Source organism: Schistocerca serialis, chromosome 1 (assembly GCF_023864345.2).
Source record: "Schistocerca serialis cubense isolate TAMUIC-IGC-003099 chromosome 1, iqSchSeri2.2, whole genome shotgun sequence".
NCBI classification, from domain to species: Eukaryota; Metazoa; Arthropoda; class Insecta; order Orthoptera; family Acrididae; genus Schistocerca; species Schistocerca serialis.
Window position 1 is genome coordinate 828,292,752 of NC_064638.1, and position 16,697 is coordinate 828,309,448.

The 16,697-nt window shown below is 41.8% G+C and overlaps 1 protein-coding gene across 10 annotated transcripts in view; it reads left to right on the top strand.

Annotated features, from left to right (window-relative positions):
• LOC126484627 (glutamate-gated chloride channel) overlaps positions 1 to 16,697 on the top strand; it is a 724,772-nt gene that overhangs the window by 540,217 nt on the left and 167,858 nt on the right. For all 10 annotated transcript variants that reach the window (XM_050108232.1, XM_050108236.1, XM_050108244.1 and 7 more), the window contains one exon: positions 5,973 to 6,054. In XM_050108232.1, coding sequence (XP_049964189.1) covers positions 5,978 to 6,054 — 77 coding nt within the window. In that variant the 5' untranslated portion in view covers positions 5,973 to 5,977. The remainder of the gene's footprint in view (positions 1 to 5,972; positions 6,055 to 16,697) is intronic.

Here is a 16,697-nt window from a genome sequence, read left to right on the forward strand (position 1 = left end):
TGTAACGTAAAACAGAGGGATGTTATAGTAAAAATAAAGAAAAATATAGATTAATCATATAGCGCTAGAAAACACAATTTCGTAAAAAAATAAATAATTAAAAATAAAAAATAAAAACTCAAAACAAAAACATGTCAAATATCGTTTCAATACTTCGTCGAGCTCATATAAAACATGTTTCTGTTACTCATAATTAACTTTCACACTTACCAGTAACAACGGGAAACTCTTGCCTTTAATCATGATTAACGTTGGTCATATAAAAGCGCAGGAGTTACGCGATCAACTGACTTTTATTATTTATAAAGTGCAATTTATATTTTGTATCGAAATAAAATTCACAATGAATTAACACTGAACGATGTACGGTTTTAATGATGTGCAAAACAAACGAATAAATAAACAAAATACGAATTGAACTCACCGGATCTCAGTTTCTGTCTCACACATTCATTTATGTTTCTTTCCCTACCAATGCTACCAACATTACCAGTAACCCTATCATTTACTTCGCCATTTATCTACTGTCCCCCCCAGGAACCATGGACCTTGCCGTTGGTGGGGGGGCTTGCGTGCCTCAGCGATACAGATAGCCGTACCGTAGTTGCAACCACAACGGAGGGGTATCTGTTCAGAGGCCAGACAAACATGTGGTTCCTGAAGAGGGGCAGCAGCCTTTTCAGTAGTTGGAGGGGCAACAGTCTGGATGATTGACTGATCTGGCCTTGTAACATTAACCAAAACGGCCTTGCTGTGCTGGTACTGCGAACGGTTGAAAGCAAGGGGAAACTACTGCCGTAATTTTTCCCGAGGGCATGCAGCTTTACTGTATGGTTAAATGATGATGGCGTCATCTTGGGTAAAATATTCCGGAGGTAAAATAGTCCCCCATTCGGATCTCCGGGCGGGGACTACTCAAGAGGACGTCGTTATCAGGAGAAAGAAAACTGGCGTTCCACGGAACGGAGCGTGGAATGTCAGGCCCCTTAATAGGGCAGGTAGGTTAGAAAATTTAAAAAGGGAAATGGATAGGTTAAAGTTAGATGTAGTGGGAATTAGTGACGTTCGGTGGCAGGAGGAAAAAGACTTCTGGTCAGATGAACACAGGGTTATAAATACAAAATCAAATAGGGGCATAGTGGTTAAATACCGGACTTGCGTTCGAGAGGACAGAGGTTCAAATCTCCGTCCAACCATTCAGAATTCGCTTTTACGTAATTTTTGCGACTCCTTTAAGGCGAAAGCAGGAATGGTTTTCTTGAAAACACGTTGCTGATTTCCATCCTCACCCTTTTTCCCGTGGTTGGGGCCGATCTCTAATAACGGGATGCGGAATTCTTATACGTGTTCCTTCTGCGTAATGGCGTTTAGATTCTGGTTGAATATTTAAGCAGATCAAACAACTAAGTCATCAGTTCCTATTCATCCCACAGGGCAGAAGCAATGTACCCAATCTGTCTGCGTATAAAGTAAAATCTGTGTGCAAGTGTGAGAAAGTGTTCTAAATGTCTGCATAACGTGTATCTGAGGCGGAACGAGGGAAACAGCTCCGTATTCACCTAGTGGGATGTGGAAAACTTCCTAAAAGCCACATCAAGGCTGGCCAGCACATCGACCCTTCGTCGTTAATCTGCGGGGAGGAGTCGGTCATGGGTTGACATATCTCCCCGTCACAGAAACGGTCGCATTAACACGCGCGGCTACCAGTGGTGCGGGGAGGGGGGGGGGGGGGGCTTGTTCCTTTTTGCAGCAGTTTCCCACAATACTGATTTAATATCAGCCATTTGACAGCATTGACACAGAAATTTAGAAGTTGACTTATACCACCATTACTCTTGCTTCCTATTGATATAATCCAATCCCAGAAATTCCTTCACCCTGTATGAAGTTTTTGTCGATGACTTCATTTGTTTATGGGACGCCAGTTTCTCGTGATAGTTGTGCGTTATGCGAATCTGAGACTGACTGTTGTCGAAGATACTCTTCAGTTTTTTGGGGGGTGGCTTCCGCGGCCGCTTTTAAGAGACGGCGGAGCGCAGAGTACACGGCGGGCTCGCTTTGTCGCGGGGCACAATGCGCCCACTGACCGCATTGTTCTGTCCGCATTAGCCGCTTCCTGGCGCCGGATTAGAACGGCCCGCCTAAACAAAGCCCTCCCCGGGATTAATCAGCTAATATAAAACACCACAACACTGCTCGGCAGCTGCGTAAACAGCATTTTTCACCGCAACGTGGCTGGCGTGCCAGCGCGGAGGTAATAGGATAGCCTTATCTGCCGACAACAGGTACCTGCGAACACTCAGCGGATTATGAACTGGTTGAACAGATATTTAAGCGCAAGCGTTGGGCAATTTTGCAATATACCACCATATATTCACTGACTGTATTGCACCAATTTCAACTTCTCGGATAAAACGCGTATTGGAGGAAAGAGAAACAAAACTTTTAACGTTCTAAACATAGGGTTCGATAAAAAGAGGGACGAGACTGCTGCTATTAATACTTATAAACACTTTCCCGTCCGCACGTCTCGTACAAATTAATCAGCTTGACACTAGCAGCGCTAATTCGGATTACTTGGATTGTCGCCGGCCGTTCTTGACATTATCAGGAGATTATAAAATGGTACGTTTTACTAATCTCATCGTTAGTTCGCGTAAGTTCTCAACCCTGTTCCCTTACTGTCATGAAATTTCGAAGATACACATACGTAAATAAATACAAAATTTGATTGTTTCGTATATTTGTTTATTCAAAAAAATCAAATGTGTACGAAATCTTATGGGACTTAACTGCTAATGTCATCAGTCCCTAAGCTTACACACTACTTAACCTAAATTGTCCTAAGGACAAACACACACACGCATGCCCGAGGGAAGATTCGAACTTCCGCCGGGACCAACTGCACAGTCCATGACTGCAGACCCTTAGACCGCTCGGCTAATCCCGCGCGGCATTTGTTTATTTGCATTGTCTTTGTTACTTAGTATTTCTCTTTCATATGATATGCAGCAAAATAGTCTCCAAGATGAAACGCAACTCCACAAGACTTGCACTTTAAGCTTGTTGTTCTTTTTTTGTTTTTGGGACATGTATGGCAGTTCCTCCATTTTCGTTTATTCGTTTCGGAAATACGTAGGCCTAGTTGTTGGTCTTGCTTTATGTGACCGGAAAGTCTGTCAACTGTATCATGACGAGACGTACGCGATGTAGTGGCAACCTCCAAGTTTTGCCCCACGCTTCATCGTAAATAATCGTATCGTCTCTTTCGTTTGCCATGATGAAAGGGCACAAGCACTTATAAAAATATAAAACTTGTTGACATGTGCAACTTATTGTTACCTAAACAAAACACCAACAGAATGCAAAAGATACTGAAATACTGTCGCTGGCCACTGTGCACTATGCTCACATCACTGTGGTCTCGCCGGCCACTGAGCGACACTATGCACACGACACCACTGTAGTGTCGCCGGCTGTTGACCGCTATTTCACGCACGACTTCGCGGTGCTGTCGCCGGACGGCAGAGTGTTAATAAGTGACTGCGTGTCGGCTTTTAACTATGTGCATAAGCCGTAGTTAGTGATAGCTGATTATTGCCTCCCACCAGAAAATGTCGGGTGCATAGTCAGGGAAAAAACAACTAATGCAGTGAATCTGTATACTTATAGAAGGAATTCATCTAGTGGTGAGCGCCTTTAGAGTAGGACTTACTGGAATCAACAAACGTCTGCATTAGGTCCTTTCAGTGTCAGGGCAATTCCTAAAAAGCTATAGGATTCGGTTTTGAGGATCACCGACAACAAAACAAATTACGATGTTGCGTAAATATTTTCTAACGACTTCGTAATCTGTCTGTCCAGCAAACAGAAAAGCTTTTACGGGCTGATATTTGAAGTCGCACTCCGATGGACGTGTACTCAAGTGAAATGCCTTGTGTTCAAGCTTCATGGTACATACCACTCATGTGCTGAATGCTACATATTTCCAACGAATGAACAGGAAACGACTGACACAAGAGTCGAGTAGTATATTCGTTGAGTCACACTTCCTTCTTTTGTAGACAGTATGTTCGGTTTTAGAGAGTCATTTCTTACAACTTTTTATCCATGCTCTAATATAGAACGGAATTTACAGCGGTGTATCAAAAGTTCTGGTATATAAGTCAATAAGAGAATTAGGCCTAGTTATTGTAAGTGATTTCAGGCATGTATTTGTTCAATGTGGATAAATGAGAACAGAGAAGTTCCGTTTATATTAACTACTGTAAAGGTTAAGCTGGACGGTTGATATTTAATGTTTTGTAGAATTTAAATAGAAATTGTAAATGAATGCCACTTTGTATTAGGCTGGTACATAAGTCTGTAGCGTTTCTGTTTTGTATGCCGTTATTCCGGTTGCTATGCTTTTATTTATCCATTGATATATTTTATTTGTAGTTCAGTGTTGGTATTTGAGTTTACCTTGTCAATTGTAGATAATAAGTGGATCTGTGGAGGCTAGAAAATGTAATGCCCTGTGGAGAAATTGGAATATTCCAACATATTCTACTATTTGAGTTCAATAGAGGGGTGACAGCAGCGGTGGCAGCCAGAAACATTTGCACCGTGTATGAGGCTAACGTCTTTGGACAGAAAACGGCAGCCAAATAAATTTTCGTTTTTGGTTGGATTGTTTTGACAATAGAGACTCTCCACGTTCAGAAAGGCCATCGGGCTTTGATGAAGATCGTTTAAACGCATTAATGCACAATGATCTACGAAACTGTGCTCAAGAAATGGCAAATTTGATGAACTATGATCATTCCACCATCTTCCGATACTTGGATGCAATGGGGATGGTTCAAAAATCAGATGTTTGAATAACGTATGCTCTAAGCCAAAATCACGAAAATCAGCGGGTGGACATCTCTGCTCGCTCGTCATCAACTGGCTCGTGAACAACACCGACCATTCCCATCCTGTATCTTTACTGGTGACGAGAAATGGTGTCTTTATGCTAACATAAGGAAAAGAAACAAATGGATGAGGCCAAACAAAGAAGCAACTGACCGTACAAAGACCTACACACATCCACAAAAGATAACGTTAACCATCTGAGGGAAAAGCGACGGCGTGGTGTACCACGAATTGTTACCCCGAGGTGTAACATCACTGCTGACATTTACTGTCAATAACTGAAATATTTTCAGACGCATTCCAAGAACTACGACTAGGAAGACCACGCGAAGCGATGCTTCTCTATGATGATGCCCGCCAGCATTCTGGCAGACTGACAAAAGCACTATACAGAAATAGGGTAGGGCAGTCATTCCGCACCTAAGGTATTCATCTGATCTTGCACCCTCAGATTTCAGTTTTACCGCCCTCTATTGAACAGCTTTCAAGGAACGTCTTTTGCCGGCCGCTGTGGCCGAGCGGTTCTAGGCGCTTCAGTAGGGAACCGCGCGACTGCTACGGTCGCAGTTTCGGATCCTGCATCGGGCATGGATGTGTGTGATGTCCTTAGGTTAGTCAGGTTTAAGTAGTTCTAAGTTCTAGCAGACTTATGACCTCAGATGTTAAGTCCCATAGTGCTCAGAGCCATTAGAACCATTATTTTGAACTTTTATTCCGTGTGGAAATGCGCTCCGAACATTGCTGGAAGAAATTTTTAGCCTCAAACCCACGTGATTTCTACAGTCGGGGAATTGAAAAGTTTTCCCAACCCTGATAGATTGTAGTAAATAGCGAAGGAGAATAAATATAATTGATGATTAAAGCCCTAATACGTGTATGTTGAGTTACTGAACTTATGGAAAAACGCTCGAGGTTATGTACCAACCTACTATTATATTGGCTAGACGTAAGTGGGAGTGGTTACATAAACCTACTGGAAATTGCAAAGGAACATCATATTTCAGATATGATCCCCCATGCTATACTGTGATTCATTTGATGATTCAGTGAGATGTCATACGGTCTGCTTGCAGGAACCATGATGAGCGACCTCTGCAAGACGCCGTGGTGGCTTTGTGCGCTGCTGTTGCTGGCCGCCAACGTGCCAGATGCCTGGTAAGTGTCAAAACTGTCTTTCGTGACCTACTATCGTTCATAAACAAGTCTATTAATTTCGTATATCACTGTCGACGTTTTCTGAAAGCTTCAGGCTGTGTCATTCATGATCTAAACAATGAAAAATGCACCAGTTAACATACTTTTTCATGCTTATCACAACGCGTTTCGAGAATTTATTTTCGTTTTCATCTGTTTCATGAAAACGCTGGACACCGATTGATAGACATAGGAGAAGATCTTAAGATACACCGCCACTTCTAAAAATCTCATACAATTGATTTAATGGAGGAGCTTGAAATTTCTGTACACAACAAACAGCAAAGAGAAAAAACTCTCAATGACAAACTACACAGCGAATCACTTATTTTTTTCAAAAGCTTACCCTTAATTTGACAATTGCAGTAGTATCCATAAATACAGTACGTACATATCTTCATATACAGTACGAGAAAATAGAAACATAATCTATAATTCAATGATCAGTAATGGTAAAATAAATTTTATAACTTACAGCCGGATGTATGTATATAATGTAATCCACAGAAAATGTAACACACCGGGCTGTATACAAACTCTCCGTAAACCATAATGTCGTAATAGGTCTGCGTTCTGTTTTGATTACAAAAACAAAAGCGTAAGTGATAATTTGTATCGTGCGAAATTCTGTGTAATGGAAACACACAATACTTGTAAACAGACAAACAAAAATATCATGTCTAATATTAGCATATAAAAAAATACAAGATTAATTTTCTCTAATTTTCCGATTGTAGTAAAACCTCAAAAAGACAAGAGACGCAGAAAATCACACATGCAAATATCATAGAAAATATGTGTCTATACAAATACACATTAAAATGAGAATAAATTCTCAAAAACGTTGTGCTAAGTATAAAAAATAAGTACTGGCGCAGTTTTTCAGTATTTAAATCAGAAACGAGTCTCTCCGAACAGACTGATTATTTACTGAATTTAAAATTAGTGGATGACTTTGCTGTTGGCATAAACGTGTAAGCTTACTTGTTTGTTATTTCAGGCCATTCCTAACAAGCGAACGCCTGTTTCCCTAAATTTTACGATTATTCAGGTGTGTTGGTTGTCAGCTTCGGTCGGATACAGTCGCTTTACACATTTACTACTACAATAACTACGTTTATAAGATTGCGGTGTATGTACGTGACACTGCTTAGAGAATTAGCAGAGTAGATTCATTTAAGTACACAGTTGGGCAGTGTATGTTGCTTCACGTCCAAACAAACAACAGTGTAACCCCTGGAATAACGCCGTACAAATTTGGCTATTAATAAGTAGCAGTATTCGCTTGGGTCCCAAAGGGAATCTTGTGACGAATAGTCGTCAGAACTGATTCGATTGTTAGCGCCATAATGTAGTCCAAGTAACGTGAAAATTACTGCATCGAGAAGGATACATGTGACAGAAATGAACTTTACACTACAGTTTAGCAATATGAGAGTGTATAAATGATTTTGTACGCGATTCCTGCCTTTGAGAATTTAGAATATGTGATGTTCCAACTGACATTAAACATTGCAGCATCGAATCAGAGTTATCTGGGAAGCGTACCTGTGGAATAAAGCAATTCGCTGACTGCATATGTACAATGCACTAGCAGCGACTTTGGATTCATTTTGGCAAAATATTAGTGGCTACCCATATTACAGACTAGATCGATGGGTGACGTAGCAGGTCAGAGACGCAATAGCACCCTTCTTGTTTTGAAGACACATTGCATATTTTTTGTCGCGCAAGATGAGGCACTGTGTCGCCGAAGTATGGAATGTGGAGCAGCCTGAAAGACAGGCCCTCTGTCATTCCTCTTGTAACGGTTGCTGTTCACACAGCTGTAAATACGAAGACTTCGAGATGAAATATTGTATCTAATGGTTACTCAAATCACCATGCTTGGTGTTTATCCACAATGGTTTCAACAGTGTAGTGTAACTCGCCCAATACCTCTTCAATTTGGAACTCAGCACACCAGCGACGATGTCCACGAGCCAGTACAATCTGACGCTTTGTTTGTAATGTACTCTAGAAGCTGATACGAGTGTGTTCAACCCACTGGTTCAACATTTGAGCATAGGTGTAGCAGCAGCATGCCGTATCGAAATGTCACGGTGTGAGACGGATCAATCTGTTTCATCCCATGTTACAAGTGGAAGCCACGACGTTGGGATCACGAATTTGCTTCAAACTCTGTACACCTTTAGAAGGCCATTAAAACAACATAATGTACAAGTAGTAAGGCAGTTCCGAGAAAATCGCAAGAGGAGTTTTACGTGTCTATTATGTAACTGATGTATCTGTGCATAGGTGCCGCAGGCTAGAGTTCATTGTGGTCAAGTGGTCCGCGTTCGAGCTTCGTAAGGCTAACGTGTATGAGCCGACGGTTCGACTTCCGTTCAAACCTTCCTTTTTGTAGTACAACTGTAAATTCTGTGGCATTCAAAACATTTGCACCTACACTATTTGTTTTTGCTACATTAGCAACGTCTCACCGCGGCACGGGTTAGCTGCCAAATGTGGTCTGCCTCTGTCTCTGCAGCTCGAAGCGTCGGGGTGCAAAGTAGTTGCGCGTACCATAACAGATTGTATGTATAAGGGATTTCGCAAATCACAACAGGCATAAATTTCCAGGAAAACTCTATTTTCTTCGTTTACTTGTCGATAGCTATAAATATGTTTGTTCTAATAATGAAATTTAATTAAAAACAGTAAGTAGTCAAATAACATGAAATTTACTAAGATTTCATGCAAATACACATAGTTTTCTTAATTACATAACCTCTAAAATGTCATATGACCAGTGATGAAAAAAAAATAGATTAAAAATTAGGTTTGAGCTGGAGTCGAACCGTCGCCTCTTACAAGCTCATCTTACGTATCTCGAACGCTAACCAGTTGACCACCATGAACTGTAATGTCGGGCACCTACGAACAGAAACATCAGGTCCATAAATGACGCGTAAACCTTCTCTTGCGATTTTCTCAGAATTGCCAGGGTAGTGCACCTTACTACTTGTAGATTACGTTGTTTTAACGGCCTACTACAGGTGTACGAAGCCTGAAGTACATCTGTGATCCCAACATCGTGGCCTCCCCTTCTAAGGCATGTGTTAATATTTCAGCCTATGACGTCGGTGAAGCCTACTGCCGCATGGTTTCACGTGTCTACTTCGTTCGGCAGCTCTTCAGCCTGACTCTTGCGATCGCACGAGAGCGCCCCTCAGCTTGCATGTACGCCACGTCTCTCCCACTTCAATCACTTGTTGCTGGCACATTGTTCTTAAAGACTGCAAGTTTAGATTTTTCGGGACATGATTTCTGAATGATGCAATATGTTAGGGGACTCAGTTGATGAGTACATGATCAGCTCTGCAGCTAACTGGCTTCTCTCAGTATTCATACACTGCCTAGTCAAATTAAGATGAACACCGCCTACGTTTGACGTCAATGTTCAATAACCACTCACAGAAGGCAAGTGGCAGTACTAGCAGCGGAGGGTATACAGGGAATAAATTTAAACTTGACAAACCAGAATAACTCGAAAAATAAGCTTCACACGAAAAAATGTGTAGAATCCAAAGATGATTATTTTGGAGGGGGACATCTGCTGGTGCTAAAATTAGCCCGCCACCCCAGCCCCCTGGGAGTGGGGCGGGAAGAAACTTCAAAATTTCAAATGGGAACCCCCATTTCTTGTTGCAGAATCAGATTCTACATTAAAAAAATTACGTACATATTGTCTTCAACATTTGTTTCGATTTTTGGTAGCTGGCGCTGTAATTAAAGAAAATCCATGTTCTCATTTTTGCGTGGAAAATGGTTACGGATAAATAAAAAATACTTATTTACTTCGTAAATTCTGATTCGCTAAAACTAAGACTCTCCCTCTCTCCCCATAGGGTGGGGTCTGAGAGAGAGGAATTGAGTTTTACAAATGTTGACCCAAATGTTGACCCCCCAGGGGGCTGGGGTGGCGGGCTAATTTTAGCACCAGCAGATGTCTCCCTCGAAAATAATCAACTTTGGATTCTACACATTTTTTCGTGTTAAGCTTATTTTTCGAGTTATTCTGGTTTGTCAACTTAAAATTTACACTCTGCATATAGCGTGTCGGGGGAAGCAAAAGTGCAGTCGTTGTCGTAATGGGGAAACCGAGCGATTTATCTGACGTCCTGAAGCACATAGTCATTTGCTTTCGGCGAAAGGGTGAAAGCATTTTTGAAACGGATACGTTTGAGGAGTGTTCGCGTGCCTCCGTGGTTAAAGTATACCGTGCAAGGATAAAATGGCGCTATCCAATAACAGCGTCGAGGCAACTGTTGTGCATCACTGGTCATAGATGAGAGGGGTGGACGAAGGCTGCGGAGATGCGTTCGGGCGAACAGATGTGCAGCTGTTGAGCAACTGACCGTCCAGATGAACCAAGAGGATATTAGCAGTGTCTCCTCAACGGCCGTTCAGCGAAAGTTGCTGCGTATGGGCCTCCGCAACAAGCGCCTGCTTCACGCACGTGTGTTGTTTGCTGTTCATTGGAGATAAAGGCTGGAATTTACACGCCAGTGCGCAGTTGGATGTGCACTGAGTGGTGACAGGTGGCCTTTTCAGATGAATCACGTTTTATGCCCCATCGGACAGGTGTTGGCGTGTAGGCGCAAAACGTCTGTAAGCAAACACCCTGCAACAATCGAGGGAGCGTTGTTGTCTGGGGAACGGTTTCGTCGCATTCCATGGGTGATCTCGTCACACTGGAATGCACAGTGGATCAACACTTGCGTGCATCTATTCTTCGAGACCATGTCCACCCCTACATGCAGTTAGATTTTCCTCTGCATGATGGAATCTTCCAGCAGGACAATGCAACGTGTCACAGCTCGTGGTGTACTTGCGACATTCGAGGAGTTGCAGGATGAGTTTACCGTACTCCTCTGGCCAACAATCTCGCCGGATTGAAAGATATTGGAGAATCTGTGTGACCACATCGATCGGGCTGTTTGTCCAGTGGATCTCAACCGAGAAACCTAGCGCAGCTAGCCACAGTAGTGGAGTCGGCATGGCTCCACATCCCTGTAGCTACCTTCAAGAACCTCACAGACTGTCTTCCTGCTCGTCTTGCAGTGATCCGCGCTGTAAAAGATGGTTATTCGGAAGTCTGACAGGTGGTCACATTAATGTGACTCGACAACGTATTTTAGTGTTGTCTTTTGGGTTATGTATAGGAATCTCATATTTTTATGACTATTAGCAAAAACCAGAAGTAGTTAATATGTAGAGCACTGAATGCCGATAGACGGCCCGGCTGTGAAGTCTGTCTTGAAATGTGCTACCTGCAGTTCACAGGGACGGCACAGGTTCACAATCGATGGACCGGAAATAACGACTGAAATCAACAGCAAAATATCAGAACGTTGGATTTGAAGACGAGGAAAATATAAAAAGGACTGGAAAAAATTTTGAGTCTGTTGGATGTCGATCATTTTGGCTTTAGGAAAGGTAAAAGCAGCAGAAAGATGGTTCTGAAGTTCCTTTTAAGAATAGTAGCAAGACTTAAGGAAAACGAGGACACTGTCATGGAATTCGTGATCCCAGGAAAAGTGTCTGATAATGTAAAAGGGTGCAAGGTCATTGAAATCCTCGTAGAAGCGGGTATAAGCTATAAAGAAAAACGGGTAATGGACAATATTTACGAGAAACGAGAGAGAACAATAACACTGGAAGATCAAGACAGGAGTGCCGCGATTAAAAGCAACGTGTGGAAAGATTGCAGGCTTTTTCCTTACTTTGCAGCCCGTACATCAAAGAAGCAATGACGAAAGAAAAAAAGAAAGGCTCAGGAGGGGGATTACAATTCGGGGTGAAATGACATCAATGATAATATTCGCTGATGGCTCTGCTATCCTCAGTGAAAGCGAGGGAGAATTATTGGACATGTTAAGTGGAATCAGGAGCCTAATGAGTACAGAATATGGTCTGACAGTAGACCAAAGAAAGACGAAAGTAATGAGGAGTAGCAGAATTGAGATTAGCAGAAACTTAACATCAGAACTGGGGACCTCGTAGAAGACCAAGCGAACGAATTCTGTAAGCTGTAAACAAAATAACGCATGGCAAAGCAAGGAGTATGGAAGAAGCAGGCAAAGGTGGCAATCATTGTTAAAAGAAGTCTACTAGTATCAAACGTATGTCTCCAGTGGAGGAAGACATTTCTGAGAATGTGCGTCTGGAGCACAGCGTTATATGGAAGAGAATGTGGACTTAGGGGAAAACCAGTAGAGAAGAGAACTGAATTATTTGAGATGTGGTGTTACAAAAGGATGCTGAAAATTCAGCGGACTGATAAGAGGAGAACGGCTAGGAAAAGGAACAGTGGAAAGAATGAGCATAATAAGTCGTGTGTTAAGACGTCAGGGAATAATTTCCAAGGTACTAAAGGTAGCTGCAGAGAGTGAAAACTGTAGGGGACATAGTAGATTTGAATATATCCAACAAATAATTGGGAAGATAGGGTTAAGTACTACTCTGGGATGAAGAGCTTAGCATAGCGGAGGAAATCGGGGATGGCCGCTTCAAACTAACCAGAAGGCTGATGAACACGCTACTCTTAAGGAAATATGCTCCGGTCCGTGGATTCCGATATATCTGGGTACAAGCAGCGACCTTAAGATTGATTCATTATACCTAGTCACAGCAGAGTTTACTAGATTATGGATTAGCGCATTCACTGCCCGACGCGTAGTTCATTGCGATAAGCCGCTCCACTGCAGCTCCTTAGTTGTTATCCCTGGCCCTTTATGAACAACGTTATTCCTCATGTCAGTAGGAAGAAGTATTTTCAGTACTGTAATGAACATATAAGAAGTTACCCAAGACCGCTGCTTTTTATATACTCCTGCCACATGTTGTGATGTCGTTGAGATGAGTGAAAATTTATATTTGTAGGGTTTAGTTCATCTTGCACAATAATTGCTGCCAGTGTTTAGTGTGGTGAAAAATGGGTTCTTGTTATTGTTTACCTTACAGATGATAGAGCAATAAGCCTAAATACTTTGGTTTTAAAGCAGATGTATGAAAAAATACTGGCGAATTGGCAGAAGATGCAAAAGAAAAAAAATCATCTTTTTTCCAGAAAATGTATCTACCCGAAAACATGTTTTGGGAACAGGAAAACTGCAGATCTGCCATAAGGATGTTTGGAACGTCTGTCCTATTTATCACAATCGGCGCCATCTGACATCCACTAATTCACACTGTAACTGGCACATATTTTCAGTCCACCGAAGAGGATGTGGTGAACATAGCAAAACATAATTTTAGATCTACCACAATTACACTGCAGGAAATAACGTTGGAAAAAGTGCGTTCATTTAAGGAAGGTTTAAATCGAAAAATACAGGAATATATTTTTAGATCTACCAGAATTACACGTCAGGAAATAACGTTGGAAAAGTGCGTTCATTTAAAGAAGGATTAAATCGAACAATACAGTCTTCATCTGCTACGTCTTGAATTTTCTCAACCTGCTCCCGTATCCTTGGAAATGAAACATGTAACGGTAAAGTTCTGGCATTCGAATAATCTCTTTTAACGATGACAACAGCAAATTCAATTTCGTTTGATTACTACCGAGTTAAAATGTTGAATTTGATTTCTATGGAATGACCTCATAGTCATTAAAATAGGCAGTGACAGTTTTAGACAACGTGGAATACCTCACTGTTGTCCTGAGTAAGAACTGAGAGGCGGCTTTTGACGTTACGTTGCACTGGTTGTCGATATCCGCTCACGAACTCGACCGTGCAGGTAATGGCAATGAGTGCCAGTGCTGCTTATAGGACTCTTAATTGGAGGGGTAGGGCGAGCGTACGCTTACAGCCTAGCCTATCGAACAGCAACTGCGGGCTCCTTGAGTGCAACGTTCGGATCTGACGAATGAGCCACTCTCTGGCTTGTGCCACGACACACACTTAGAGCAGTTACGAATTAAGTTCAGTCTATTGGAGCATACTGTAGAAGAGAATATGTAAAAACGGGCATAGGCATAAATGTGGGTACCCCTCTCCAAAAGGGTATGGGAGGTGCCGAAGACAGGCGTCCGGGACTGTAAACGGCACCGCTTGCTTATAGAAGATACCAGTAAACAGCTGGAAACTTCCTTTCAACTACTGTGGATTGTAAAGTCGCTTACTGTGCGAATTGGAATTTTTCTAGAGTACAAACATTTGGCAGATGTGAAAAGTTTTCTTTTAATGTATTTATGGTTAGTTTAAAACAATTTCACAGTCATATACGGAAAGCAGAATACTAAGCTACTTTTAAAAACACGTCTGTAGTCACCCACGTCTTTAGCTACATGTGACAGGGGCCACCTGGCTTAGGTGTGGTTACCGTAAATATAGGCCCTCTTTAAACACGACACAATTCCATGGGGATTTCAAATGCGGATTCTCTGGCGACATGTCTCCTGTCCCCAAGATTAAGAAGAGAACCAACAAATCGGGACGCAAAGCAGGAATCACTAGTCTCATCACTATTTATTTATTTATCGTATGGCAATACATATACAATGGTTACAAAACTGCTACATGTCAATATTTTAGCACAGATCTCCACAAATATTCAAGGCAAATATCTAAAGCCAAGAAGCAGAGGCAGCCAAGTAATCTCAAAGATCTCCTGGCTAAAATGAATTTATCACGAGATACGGACTCACGCGTTTCTTCTCAGGACCATCCAGCTATAAACTTTGGAAGCCTCATCACTGAATGCCATACAAAAATCAGTTAACCAAATCGCTTCACAAAAGCGCTGTCAAAAAGACGACGTTGAGCTTTTCCGGGGCTGGAGACTGGCTAGTGGGCAGGGCTCGTGGAAATACGACATACCTTCAGAAAAAGAAAATTCGACCCACGAAACGATCCAATTCTTCAACGATTCCTGCGATCCTCCTCTTGTGGACAGCGATAACGACCTCGTCATCAACGCTGCGGGTACACCAGACTTGTCATGCAACCTGCACCTTAGGTGATGAAAATTCCTTCAAATCATTTGCGGAAAAGTGAGGGTTAAATGGGTCATATTCCAAATCTGTATATACTTAGGTAGCTGTGGGGCTGAAGGAGACATTTAAGTTTGCGATTTCTGTAAATAACTTTTGATTCGATTTTAATTTAAATTGGTAAAATAAACAAGGTGTTATTTGTAGACTAGTTTACTGTTTAGTAATGTTTTATCCACCTTTATCAAAACATTTTAAAAGATTAAAGATTATTGTGACTTTTTTGTGTAGGGCCAATATTGGCAACGAATTTTTAGCTCTATTTTAAAAGCTTTTTTAAATCTCCGTTTTCGAATGGAAATAATAGATGTTAATCATTGCTTTGCCTGCTATCATTTAATAAAGTTGTTATAGTTGTTAGTACCTTTAAGTCTAGACTGAAAGGCATCTGTGATTTCTGAAGTCACCAAAGTTTGTTTTCCAGAATTTTTCATATCTATGTAATTGGGCGTAACGTTATGAACAGACCTCTTGTGCAACACAACTGTGACCTTACGTATGTAAGATGTCCACAAATGTCTTCCACAGAGGGCGACTCAGCTGCTCCTACCTATGGGTTTACGCAACCCACCACGCCTTCAAATACCATGTGTGAGAGTTTCACATTTTATTGCTCGCTACCTCCAAACTATTAGTCCTACAGAAAAACTGAATGAGACATTGTTGTAGGAAAATAAATCTAGTTAAATTTTTTCATGGGATACGTTTTCGCTAGAGATCGCAGTTTTCGAATTATTCAAGAAAAGCCTACAAAAGTAACCTTCAAACGCGTTTTTCTTTAGTAGCTCGAAAACCGTGACCTCAAGTGAAGTCGTGTCCCGTTACAAAATTTAACTACATTAAAAATCCTGCAACAAGGTGCTGTTCATTATCTCTGTAGGATTGATAGATTCCACATAGAAAAATCTCATGCGTGGTTTTTGAATATGATGCAGATTCCTTAAAACCCATAGGTAGCTGAACCACAGTGTGTTTCAACAGAATTGCGAAAAATGTACAAAAAGCTACTCAGGACGGATGGAACAATCGGTCACGAAATGGAAACCACAATAAAAAGAAAAGAATGTTCTGTTTGCGACAGTTTGCTACACCTTCCAGATACTTCCCTACATAGTTGGCGCTCCGCCCTAGACATCTGTCGTAGCCTTGTACCAACTTCCAATGCCCTTGTCATAGAAGGCAGTCGACTGTGCTCCCGCCACTTCCTCTGTGCTGGTGTGCAGTTCTTTGTCTGTGTCAAAATGTTGTCTTAATAGCCATCGGTTCATGTGAGCAGAGATGGACATCAGAGGGGGCTAAGTCCAGGCTTTGTGGTTGATGATCAAACAATTCTCGTGGAAAACACTGCAGAGCCATGGTCGTTGCCCTGCAGTGTGCGGTCGAGACTTATCATGAAGAAGGAAACGCATGACAAGTACGTTATGTAGGGTTGCATTAAATCAGGCGAAACCCCTCAGCGGGCACCTATAATTGGCCGGAGAACTACCGTTCTCCGCATCTCACTGTGTACTCAGGCCTCAAAAGAGTGACGTAACGTGATCGACAGCTTTAGTAGAGACAC